Here is a 13,286-nt window from a genome sequence, read left to right as displayed (position 1 = left end):
GCTCTATCTGCCTGACAAAGGCATCTTGAAGGTAAGCTGTAAAGAGGGGTGGGCAGGGGTGGGGCTGAAGACAGGGGGGTGAGGCGCTTTCTCTCGCCCTCTGTGTAACTTCCATGAATCACTGTTAACAGAGATGACGGGACACTTCCTCTCCTATCTCCTGCCATTTTAGAATGAAGATGTCAAAAACCGAGGTAGGTGAGTCATGGTTACAGGCTACTGGGTAAGCCGCATCTCCCATCAGACGCAGTTTCTACCAACCTGATCGTACTGGCATCCACGGGCAGCAGCACTGCAACGTGTATAGCTCGTCAGAACCTCTCATCATTCTGACCTTCCAGTCAAGACTCATAACTGCCTTATAAGCTAATCACTTGATATCACGCTTTCAGAACAGAAATCAATAGTATAATAACTGAATAATCGGGAGCAGAATTATAACAGGCACACTCCTAGGATAAAACCAGCACTCATTTTCTCTCCTGAAGGTAAAAAATGCAGCCCCGCAAAATGGGCACCACTAATCTTCTTTGAAAGATTATGCGTGAATAAGCACATTAATATTTGGTGACCTAATTCTTAAAACGGTATTTCAGCTCAGCGCTCTTTTTCTAAACAACTGCAGAAAGAACCCAGAGCAGACATAACTCGTGGCCCATCAGGGGGCTTTTGGCACCCACGATGTGGTCTCTGCGTGTATGACCCTGAGGAAGGTTGGTCCGGGGGTTAGGGATACCGGCTAGACCGTCTCGGTCTGACCCCCAAACTCTACTGTCTACTAGCTGTGTGACTTTAGCAAGGTAAGTCGTCTGTCTGTGCCCTGGGTGTTCTAGGGAGTATAATAAAGCTATTTGCATAAAAGCGCTTCCCAGATGGGGCCAGTGGCAAAGAATCTCCCTGCCAGTGTGGGAGATGCGGGACACACGTGTTCGATCCTGGGTCGGGAAGATCCCCTGGAGGAGGAAATGGAGACCCACTCCAGTATTCTTGCCTCGATAATCCCATGGACAGAGGAGCCTGACGGGCTGCAGTCCCTGGGGTAGCAAAGAGTCGGACATGACTGAGCATGCGTGCATTTATGTAAAAGGAAGTTAGGTCTCTGTGAGGACTGAACAAGTTCGTCATGGGAACTGTTTAGGCAAAATGCAGTCCAGGGCCCATTGCTCAAAAAATGTCTGCTGTCTTTATTATAATTTAATTGGTGTCCAGGCTTCTGCGCCTAAGTCCCGGGTCTCGTAAACACTTTGCCACACCCTAACTCAAGGATTTACCAGTTCCTATGCCATTATACACCCTTTCCGGTCCTCCCAAACCAGGGAAGGCTCTGCCAGCCCCCCAGCTGATAAAACCAAAAACCTGAATTCACACATCAGCAGTCCTGTTGATTTTACCCCCAATATAAATCTCGTCACTCACTGCTACCACCCTGCTCCAAGCCCCCATTGGTTCTCCAGGTCTCTGCTTCTGTGAACCTTCCTCCTTCAAGATTAAACTCTCACCAGCCGGGAGAGTAAACTCTATGGGCTTACATCTGCCATACTTTCAGTTTGTGGGGGGAAAAAAAAATCTGAAATTATCAGGATGTCTGACACCCAACACATACTAACCCCACCCGCAACTTCACCTTTATTTCCCCCACCCACCTCCTGACACAGGAGCTACTCTGACCTTCCCTCCACCCACAAACACCCCAAACTCATCCAGAACCTTTGCAAGGACCTCCTCACTGCGCACACAGCTGCCTCACCATTCCAGGGCAAAGGTCAGCTACTGGGAGAGGCCTTCTCCGAATAAACAGAAACCTCTCCACCACGCTTGATGGCATTTCCCTGTTTGGTTTGCTTTATAGCTCTGATCACTATCTGAAATGCTTATCTGCTCTTCCATTTACTGGCGGACTCCCTTACCTGGAATGCAAGCTCCGTTAGGACAAGGCAAGGCACCCACCTTGCTGGGCAGAATGAAGCCTGGAACCCAGAGAGCACTCAGTAAAGATGCTGAGTGCACAGCGGAGCGGGAGGAAGGGTCTGCCGGGGCCCAAAGCCCATTCCTGAACCACACTGCCTGGGAAGCCTGACACCAGCATCGAGTCAGGAGAGCAACCGACAGTGGAAGAGCAGAAGGCTGCAACTTCTGATCCTAAAATACTCCGCGAAAAGCCACCTCAGTCTGACATTAACCCACAGACATTCCTTAACAGTCCCCAGAGTGAGTTTCCCCAAGTACAATCTCTTGGGTGGATGCTCAAACCAACCCGGAGTGAAGTTTCAAACAACCTCCTCTGATCCGCTCGAGTTCATTTCAAAAAGAGACAAACTGCCTCAGCTAATTGGCCTATCTTACGTCACTTCTAAAAGCTGGGAGAATGCAACTGACACAGGGGAAAAAATTCCGTGTCCAAAGGTTGCTGGAGGCTGTGTGTGTGTATGTGTTTTAACCAAAGAAAATCTGCTGATCTTTTTCCCTTAATTGGTTCTGGGAATCAACAACTGACCACAGGAGGGTAAGCGTTTGGAACAGCTTCTCCTTATTATCGAATCCTTGATTATAATGATTAAGCCTCGACTTGTGGTTCTACTAAACCTCACTGAGCAACCTCACAGGTCACGTGCAGAACTGGGGCCCACTCCCCTCAGGGTAAGGCTGCGGCATAGAGTCGTAAAATGCCGTAAAACTAGCATCCAGGGAGGTCAGAGCGCAGAGACCTTCAATGTCACTGAGAGCACCCCCTCATGACTCAGACGGGAACTGAGATTATGCACACTGCCCGAGGTCAGTGCTAGGGTCCGCGAGAGCGATCAGCCAAGTCCAGGGCTGTGTAATTGTGAGATCAGGGCCACCACCCAGGCACCACCCATACAGGCAAGGCTGTGAGAACGCCCAACTCTTCGTGAAGTAACATTGGTAAGTTTGATTTACGAACCCATTTCCAAAGCCACTCCCCAAAAGGGCTGAAAACATCCACAAGAATGCTGCTCAAATATGTCTTAAAAGCCTGCTGTGTGGGGCAGCAGGAATGCAAAGAAGACAACGTGTGCAGCTTTGCTGGCAGACAGAGGTCATTACGAGGAGGTCAAAGTAATGACACAGGTGTCCCCGGAAACCAGGCAGGAGGGAAGGGCGGGCTGTCCAGGGGAACAGGAGCTCCTGAACTGCATCCCGTGGGAGGAAGACTGGGAGGCAGACAAAGAAGCCGAGAAAGAGGAACTCCCAGGAGACAGAGCACAGAAATGAAGACTGGGAGCCATGAAATGACGAGTAACCCAGGGCAGCGAAGGGCTGCCGAAATGCACAGTTCAGGCTGGGAAGGGACGGGAGATGAGGCGGGAGACAGAGCCAGGCTGTGCTCTGCCAGAGAGCAGCCACTGCGGCGGGCAGCCAGCCCTTACACCAGATCTCTCCACCAGGAACCGAGCCACCCGTCACACCAGATCTCTCCCACCAGGAACTGAGACAGGATTTGAAGGAGACGGGGCAGAGGTGTTTGGGCCTCTCCCACAAAATAGCCAAGAATGACAACACCCAGCAGATTTGACTGGGTGCTGTCTATGGAACAGACACTGTTCCCAGCACTTTATACACAGTAACCCATTACATCTTCGCACACATGAGGTGGGGACTGTTAGTCCCTTAGTACAGATGAGCAAACTGAGGTCCAGTAAGGCTGAAGAACTTGTCCCAGGCGTCACAGCTAAGAGGTGTATCTCCTAACTACCCTACACACTTTTCCATCAAGCAGGCACCAACACATCAACGGGAGGGGCGGCGGGAGGCACAGACCCATGTGGGCTTCCTGGGCCCCACACCCTGCTCGCCACCTGCCCTCCTGCTCCACAAACCAAGTTAGCTCACATCTAGAATTCCATGATGCCAACCTCTCTGCCCAACTACAGATGGAGGCAGCCTCTTGAATGCAAGCATCAGACCTCAGTCTTTCAAAGACCCAGAGCAAACATCTGACTGACTGATGGAAAACCAAGGGTCCTCCCAGGTCTCTGGGAAAGAGCCCAGCCAAGGAGAGAGGGGGCAGAGATGACAGAATCCATCTCCCCATGTATTTTTCCAGCCCCAGAAGGACCACCGGACCTGGAGTCGGGAGTGGGAGAAGAGAGCCCACGTTCACTCTGCTATGACCCATCACTTCACCTCTCTCATCTTGCATTTCTTTAGCTGTAAAGTGGGTAGATTTCTCCAATCCAACCTCAATTCAAAAATAACAATCCTTGGACTTCCCTGGTGGTGCAGAGGATAAGAATCCGCCTGCCAGTACAGGGAACAAGCAATCAATCCCTAGCTGGGGAAGATTCCAGGTGATGAGAGGCAACTAAGCCTGTGTGTTACCCGTACTAAAGCCCATGCCTAGAGCCCACGGTCCACAACAAGAGACAAGCCCTCTCGTGACAAACAGAGAAGGCCAAGCAGCGATGAAGACCCGACGCAACTAAAAATAAATAAAATTTTAAAGTAATAATCTCTGACAACCTAGCAACACCTATTGAACTCCATAAAGTATACATCCTTTCATCTAACAATTGTGCACCTTGAACTTTATCTTAAAGAAATGTCTGCACAGGTGTACAAAGTAATATGGACAAGGATATTCAATCTAACATGAATCAGTGCTTCAAAAAACTGGAACAATTTAAATGTCCAGCGAAAGGAGAATGGTGAAATAAATAAATCACGGTGTATCCAGTACAAGGGAACCCAGGGCACCAGTACCAATGCTAAAATACATCTACACGGATTGACACAGCAGACGTCCAGGGCAGGATGTTACGTGCAGAAAAAGCAGGGGGTGAAGCAATTTATACAGTAATTTACATAGAAGTAATTTATGTAGGAGCCCTCTTTCCAAGAATGATAAATAGATGCTGGTATGGGAAGAGAAGAAGTCAGTAAGAACAACTTAAAACTGTTCATGTGGAGGCTTCCCCGGGGGTCCAGCAGTTAGGACTCTGAGCTTGCACTGCAGGGGGCACAGGTTCAAGCCCTGGTGTGGGAACTAAGATCTCACCAGCTGCACGGATGTGGCTATATAAATAAATACGCTAAAATTGTTCACGTCTGGTATTACCTGGAAGGAATTAAGGAAAAGTCACATTTTTTATTCTTTGAGTTCTTCTACATATTGAGCACATAACAGACAAAACAAAGCCGTGTTGTGGTCAAAGTCAGGCAGGTCACACTAAAGGCATGAGCCTCAGAGGCCTCCCTAGCTTCCATTTCAAGCCAGGCAGTCAAGAGCCCAGGTCACATCCTCCGAGTTTCAGCAGCTCCTTTCCAGCCTTCACCGTGGCTCGTCTGACTCGAGCTCCCCACATCCACCCCGAGTCGGCTGACAGCCCCTCCAACGATCTGTCTCCCAGAAATGGGTATGGATTGTGGAAAGACAGGTGATGAGAGCCATCAGGCTGTCGAAACCACACTTGTAGGAATCAGTCTGGAGTGTACTGCAACTAGGTGTAACACCTTCCGCCTGCTACATGACAAACTCATGCCCTGTGGTTCTTGGAAACAGAAATACCAAATCTCTCCCAACTGAGTCAAATTCTTTGGGATCCAGAAGTTACAGCCTAGATAAGGAAATTCTTCTAAACTGTGATAAGCAAGAAAAAAATTCATATTCCATCTGACTTCTACAAATTCAGAATATTTTACACTAAGACACATACAAACACACACACACACAAGATCAGATCTCCTGAAATACCACATGCAACGGTAAATTACCACCCCTGTCCTCTAAATCACACCCAAGAAAGTAAATGGACATCCAGCAGTGTCTCCTCGCATTAACTGAGATCTGGCCCATGAGCTCACTGCCCTCATAACTACCACACGAAGCAGAAGGCAAACGTCTAGCCCCGGGTTCCCGGGGAAACAGTAAAATGGGCAAAATTCCTTCAGACTTCTGTGAGCAGAGAAGCCCTCAGCCTCACTGGATCCACGCCCTCATAAGCCATGGCTCGGCAGGACCGTGGTTGGGGTTTTTGTCATCACTGCTAAGAACTGCTGACACTGTTATTTCTGACCCTCTTATGTGAATATCAGCTACTCTTTACACCTCCCCAAAATTCAAGCCTGTGTAAAGGGTCCTTTTTGAGGAAATCCCAAGTACCTTGGGTTGGGAAGATCCCCTGGAAAAAAATGGCAACCCAGTTCAATATTCTTGCCTGGAGAATTCCACGGGCAGAGAAGCCTGGCGGGCTACAGTCCTGGGGGTTGCAAAGAGTCGGACATGAGTGAGCGACTGAATACCACCAAGTACCCAAGTACCACAGTTACAGCAGCTGCAATTTCTGGTAGAGGTGATAACGCTCTGGAAGATATGAGGAGGGACCATGGTGCTCCCTTCTCCCCAGAAGCCCCTGGGAAGAAGGAAGGGGCCTGTGGAAATGGGCTTATTTTGCCATGTTACCAGCATGACTCAACTCTGTCAATGCTGGGACAGGTTTCCTCAGGGAACAGCTTTACTTTTTCTCAAAGAACTGGGCTGTTTTTAAAAAAAGAGATTTCAGCAACGAGTTCACTTCAAGTGACTCTGGAAGTCGAAATGCTGCAAGCATCAGTGCTGCAAAGCATCAGCAGAGGAGGATGAAACTGAATTCCCTGGTGAGGTACAGGCATCGCAAAGCTCATGTCACTGGGGAAAAAAGAACCCACGGGGTCTCCAGCGTCACTGTGGCTACAATATTATCAACTCAATAACCACATTCACTGAAACCCAAAAGAAAGTCAGCACCTCGGGCCTTCCATCTTTCTCCTGAGTTAATGTCCAGTATGCTGTTTAGCAAGCAATGGACAAATTCAATGCCAACATGCCCCACAACGGAGGAAAACACATCCACGACAAGCATGCGGATGTTCTGTGCGCTGTGACTCCCAGCACTGACGAGGGGGGCTTGGGCGGTCAGCACGACATGCAAGGGGAGCGGGAGGAAGCGCGCTGGATCAGACGCCCGAACGTCCCTGAGGGCACAGCCCACCCCGGGGCGCCAGACCGCCCACGGCCGGCGAGCCTCACTGCCTCCTCTGCTCCGCTCCAGAACCACCTCTCCAGAACTGAGGCCCACCTGCTCAGACCCGGCCCGGCCCCGCTCCAGTCCTGCTCGACCACCCAGGCACCCCTCGCTCTGGCTACCCGGAAAGGACAGGCTCTGGGGACCGCGACGGGTCTTCTCCTTCCTTCTAAGATGAGCATCACCCCCTGAAGCCTCCCCTCCGGCCCCCAGAGAGCGAGCCGCCTCCAAACTGTAACAGGGCCAGGCCCCGCCCCGCCCCGCCCCCGGTGCAAGCGACAGGGGCCTGGAGGCGGGGCCTGGCTCCACGGCTGACGGTGGCCAAGTTCCCTGCACGAGCCTCCGGGACCACTCCTTAAATACGTCTCGGTGCCTGCATGGGCAAAACTGGAATTATAAGGGCTAAAGTGAGTGCTGATTCCATTTAAGGGAAGTAATTTCTAGAGAGCACTTAATGCAGTGTCTGGCGCTCATTCAAATATCAGTAATTATTATTAATAAGTACCAGATACTGAATGTTTCTAATCAAAGACCCTCCAGTGTCCACCAACCTAGGGCAAATTACAACCGCCCCACCAGGCCTCAGTTTCCTCACCTGTAAAGCAGTGGCGTGGAGGGAGGAAAGGTGGGGGGCTGGGCTAACACTGAACAGAGTCAGGAAACAGCTAAGTGCTCAGCTGGGTAACGGGACAGGCTCTCTGCAGAAGGAGAACTGGGCTCCCTAAGGAGAAACGCGTCAAGCTCTAAGGGGCAAGCGCTCTCTTGGACGCCCTTCCTCCTGGGCTTGCCTTAAATTATTTCAATTGTAATGTTACTTGCTGTGCTGTGCTTAGTCACTCAGTCATGTCCGACTCTTTGCGACCCCGTGGACTGCAGTCCACCAGGTTCCTCTGTTCATAGGGATTCTCCAGGCAAGAATACTGGAGTGGGTTGCCATGCCCTTCTCCAGGATAATGCTATTTAAAGTCTGTCCAAATATAACGCTTTATATGCTTTAGCCCTTATAAAACTATAAGGTGAGACCATGTAAAAATCAGATTTTTAAAAAAGCAACAAAAAGAGAACTCAGCACGTACTGAGCAGGACAGGCAATGACGACGGGACTGTGTACCACGCACGGCTGCGCGTGTATGAACTACACCACCGCCTCGGAGGGGGCTCCCAGGGGCCCTGAGTGGCCGCCCACCATGGGGCGGGGAGCCCTCAGCCATCCATCTGCCGCTCTCCTCTAGCGGACTGCCCTAAAACCCCGTCCATCAGCTCCCAGCCCTCATGTGATCCCAAGAGATGACTTCAGCACTAAGTCCACATCTGTCCTTTCCCCCTTGGCTACAACTGAAAGAGTGCACAAGGGAACATCAGCAGGAGATCCTTACGGCACAACACACTTGTGAGGGCACCTACATTTTACAGAATCTATGATTCCTTTAAATATTACTTAAAAGGATATTAAAAATTTATTTTTTTTTTCAAATTCCCAGTAAATTGCCTTTAAACTCCAGTTTAAAAGACACTGTTTCCTCAAAAATCAAGAGAATATTATATTTTGGTGAAAGAAGAGAACAATTGTATAGATATTACAAATTTGTTATATGAAAAAAAAAAGTTTCCTAATAAAAGTGCCTTACCATAACATCCAGAAATCTTAAACATCGCAGACCTAACTCTAAGTGCATGCAGCCTAAGGTGAAAGTGAAGTCGCTCAGTGTCCGACTCTTTTCGACCCCATGGACTGTAGCCTACCAGGGTCCTCCATTCATGGGGTTTTCCAGGCAAGAGTGCTGGAGTGGGTTGCCATTTCCTTCTCCAGGGGATCTTCCCAACCCAGGGATTGAACCCCGGTCTCCCGCATTGCACGCACAGAAACCACCCTACAAGGCAGACACCACCATGACACAGGAGGAAGGCAAGGCTCGAGGAGAGAATGCAGCTGACGCGGGCAGCCTCGCCCCTGCTGCTTCACGGTGGGACCCAGCGACAGGAGGGACAGAGACAGGCTGAGTCCCTGACCCTGTGAGCCCGGACAAACCACGGGCCCGGCCTCCAGCAAAGGAACTGCTGGCAAGAGGAGCCACTGCACGTTCAAACACAGTGGCTGAAGACAAGGCGGACTAATTCTCAACAGATCACAGCTGAAGAGCCTGCAGTCACATTCATAGAAATTATGTTTATGACGCATGAAGACCTCAGAAAGATAAGATAGTCAAAGTGTCCAGCATGGGGGAACTCCCTGGAGGTCCAGTGATTAGGACTCAGCGTTTTCACTGTTGGGGGCTCAGGTTCAGTGCCTGGGGCTGGGGGGTTGGGGGGGGATAAGATCTTGCAAACCTACCGGCAAAAAAAAAAATAAACCGACCGGTACAGAAGAGACAGAAAACAAAAGCAGGCAGGATGGGACACTGGACTCGGAACGTCTTTTCCAGTCCTGACAGACCAGTGCACAGGAGAAGCTAGGTGTGGGGAGGGCAATCACGATGGTGAAGAAACAGCACGGTGTCCCTGCGACGGCGTGTAAGGACACATCCAGGCAACAGGCGTGCCCACGGTGTCCCAGACACTGTCCTCAGTTCAGCCACAAACTGAAACTCCCCTGCCCACGTGGAGCTTAAGCTCTGGTTGAGGAGACAAAGAATGAGTAAGTGAGGACCCAGTCTGGAGTCAGGGGGTGATAAGTGCTCTAAGGGCTAGGAAAAGAATAAAGCAGGATCCCAGAGAGAAGGAAGGGTGGGAGCAGATGGCATCTGGCAATTGTGGAACCATCAACTGAGCTCTAAGCGGAGGGGACAGGATGAAACTCAACTCTTTAACCTAGAAAGGCTTGAGAGCACTTGCTGCAAGTGTCTGCTGCCTGGTAGGCCAGGCCCCGCGACGGTCCACAGAGACCACAGCAAACACACGTTTGAAGGCATCTGAGAATCGTGCACACTGAGGGGAAAACTGATGGTGTCAGGAACGCAGAGAGGCAGGCAGGAGAGGCAAACAAAACCACTGCACCACGTGGACGACTGTGGCTTCTGAAGACCTGCCTGTTCTCTGACTACATTAGAGAAGGCCAGAGGCCACAGCAGTGATGAGCTTCAAGGGACAAGAAGCAGAGGAGGTTCTGCATCAGACTCGGCAGCCTTCACTCAGCAGAAGAACAGGGGTTTATGAGCAGGACCCACTGGACGCACAATTCATGCTCCCAAGGGCGCACCTCAAGGTGTCTCGTTAGCATGCATCCCAAAGGGATGGGGCCGGGCAAGGGGACCGTCCAGCCAGAGGAGGGGACGGGGTGAGGAGGCTGAAGGTGAGGACTGAGTCCCCTGCAGCCATGAGAGGCTATCTGTGGGTGTGGCCACTGCTGAGGGCACCGATGCAGGTTCAGCAAGAGGTCAGCAATTAGGTCAGTAACCACCACTGAGTCTGATGACTGGGGTGCCCACTCCACCCACACCCACCGCACTTGTACTAAAGTCACTGTCTCCCCACAAAGCTGCAAATTGCTCAGAGGACTCACATTTTCTTTAATCTCTGTATCCCCCACAACTTGCAAAATCCTGGAGGGTCAATAAAGGCTCGACTGAGACCAAGCTTTCATGACAAGAATAAACCAGAGGGCTGAATAACTGAGGGTCTGATGGGGGTGAGAAGCCCACGAGGACAGCTTCCTGTTCAGTTGGCAGATGCACGGCAGGGGAGGCAGGTGGGGGTGGCCAGAGTGATCAGATCTCCCTGGCTGAACAGCCCTGAAAATCACTTCAATCCTGAGTCTCGCTTTGGAAAACAAGGGGACTAGAGCAAATCAGAGGTTGCAGAACTTCAGGGAGAGGAGATGCTTTTCATGATGCTGAAGGCCAAGGTGTGTGTGCACCTTTGCTGTTGGGTTGGGGGACCAAGGCTACAAACAAACTGCAGAGGGGAGAAGGTACCACAGGTATGGCCACCAACCCAAGGATCCTGGAGGCGTATCAGCAAAAGGGGCCCCCTGGAGATATGGGGTGATATGGTGGGTAAGGGGATGACGGGCTGGGGGAGGTCAGGCCAGCGGTGAGCAGCACCAAGGAGCCCAAGGTCTCAAAGACTGTGAATGAAACACCGGTGTTTTCAAGACTGTTGCTGGAGTCTGGCTTGCACACACACAGGCACACAAGAAGGCAGGGAGAAACATTTTACACAACTTGAAAACTGAGCTGTAAGAGCAATTATCCATAAGCAAGATCTCTTATAACCTTTGAAAAGCCTTTTTTTAAACCATATTTACTGAGGGCAATCCAACTGTATTTTGAGCTTCTGAGAAGTTTCCATTTAGAATCAGTAGAAATACCTGACACATCCAAACCCCATAATTTCCTATACCAAGCTGGATCCTGGAACATTACAGAAAACCCATAAACGTTGTGGAAGGCAGTAAAAAGCCAATCCAGTCACAGGAAATCTTCCAGTGCTACAAAGGAAAACAAACAAACAAAAACACCACAAAGAGCCCTGAAACATTTCTAGTCGAACAGCTTTTCACTCAAGCTTTAATAACTTCATTCTGAAGCCCCTGAAAAGTATTAAATTACATATTCGATATTCCTGACAGTAGAAAATGCCTAAAACTTATTACAACTTAAGGCAGTAAGTGAGCTCATGACTTTTAAGTCAAATTTAAGGCAGCTAAAGGCCAGATAAAACCATGTGTTTGAAAATGCCTGCAAAATAATAAATGCCTGAGGGAATTGGATGGCTTTTCTGCTTCTAAGCTAAATAAAGCTTGGGGGGGGTGGGGGGAGATTTGCAAAGATCCTAGTAAGAATAATCCCCCCTCAACTGCACAGAGCAAACCATCCAATCACTTCTAACCGGGGACCAAGGAAAGTTAATCCAGGAATAATAACAACACTTGAAATATTGAGGAAAAACACAGTTCTGTTTAAAACGCTCTGCCGGGCCGGAGGACGAACCGGGTCATTCTAACAGGCCAGAACATTTGACTGCTGAGTGTTTTTGTGACCTCGTCTCGGCTTTGTGTTAACAAAGGGTCCAGCAGGAGGACGCTCGGGCCTTCAGGTCTGGCCCCGCTGCCAGCAGCCTCCGCACTTCCTGCACACCTTCGGATCAAGCGCCCCGACTTCCTGCAGAGAGCCCTGGATGCTGGGCTACCTTCCTCCTTCGGGCTCTCTCAAGCTAATTTCCCCAAGCAGGCTCGAAGCGTAAAAGTTTCGCAGTCCCCGAGCGACCTTCCATTAAAGCACAATCAGCATGTGTCGCTTCGACAGGTCTGGCCGGGTAGCGAGATTAATGTACGGCAAACAACTCAGGAGAGGTAAATGCAACCCTGCAAAGGCAGCAATCAGCAGGCTGAACGCCGCCGCTCCGGGAGCCCGGCGGCAAGGCCGGCCCGCCCGGCAGAGGCTCTGCCGGCACTCGCCGCGGTTCCTTTCGCGCAACAGGTCCACGCAGAGCCGGGCACCTGCCCACAGCTCAGCCGGGGCAGCCCCCGCCAACCCCGCCCCTCCCCGGGCGGCCGGTCCTGGAGCCCGGGCGGCCGGTCCTGGAGCCCGGGCGGGCGGGCCGGCCAGCCACGGCTCTTCCCCCCGACGAGGCCGGGAGCACATTCCTCGGGAGATGCCGAGATAGCACGGCCAGCCCGCGCGCTGCCCGCCTCCTCCTCCCGGCCCTGCCCGGGCCGGAGGGGAACCGCGCCCCGGCCGGCGATCGCGGCATGGCGGGGCCGAGGGGTCCGGCCCCGGGAGCCGGACGCCGGACCGGGCTCTCCCAGCCAGGCACCGTCCTGGGCCGCCTGGCCCCGCACTCGCCCGCTCACGGGTGCCGGGCTCTGGTCCCTAGACGTGTATCTAGACGGCGTGTCTCCACAAAGCGCACACGCTCCGGCAACCACAGAAGGTCGCTCCGTACAGAAAGAAAAGGAACTTTGAAGAGGAAGCAGCAGGTGAGCGCAGGTAGATTTCGTGCCTGAGGGATCTGGCGGCCCGGCCCCCAGATGGCCAAGGGGACGGAAGGGGGAGCGGAAAGGAGAGGACGGGGCGGCAGGGCACGCAGGTGAGGCCGCACTCACCTCCGGCAGCTCGCGGAGCTGGTTGGCGTCCAGCAGCAGCTCCTCCAGGCTGCGGGCGTAGCGGTAGACCTCCTCGGGCACGTAGAGCAGCGAGCAGTGGCGCCTGTCGATGGTCTCCACATGACGGTTGCACCGCCACAGCGGAATGCAGTGGAACATCGCCGCCCGCCGCCGGGGCCCGCGCCGCCGAGACCCGGGCTCCGCGCCCGCCCGGCGGCCGC

At 51.9% G+C, this 13,286-nt stretch overlaps 1 protein-coding gene across 1 annotated transcript in view; it reads right to left on the bottom strand.

Moving 5' to 3' along the window:
• The window catches only part of LRRC1 (leucine rich repeat containing 1), a 131,920-nt gene extending 118,640 nt beyond the window's left edge, over positions 1–13,280 (bottom strand). Inside the window, exon 1 of the mRNA XM_040249173.1 lies at positions 13,066–13,280. Within this exon, the coding sequence (XP_040105107.1) occupies positions 13,066–13,224 (159 nt within the window). The 5' untranslated portion in view covers positions 13,225–13,280. The remainder of the gene's footprint in view (positions 1–13,065) is intronic.
• Positions 13,281–13,286: the final 6 nt, after the last annotated feature.

The sequence above is a fragment of the Oryx dammah genome, unplaced genomic scaffold (assembly GCF_014754425.2).
Source record: "Oryx dammah isolate SB20612 unplaced genomic scaffold, SCBI_Odam_1.1 HiC_scaffold_11, whole genome shotgun sequence".
Classification (NCBI taxonomy): domain Eukaryota; kingdom Metazoa; phylum Chordata; class Mammalia; order Artiodactyla; family Bovidae; genus Oryx; species Oryx dammah.
Note: the sequence above shows the minus strand (reverse complement) of the source record. Positions and strands in the feature narration are given on the sequence as shown.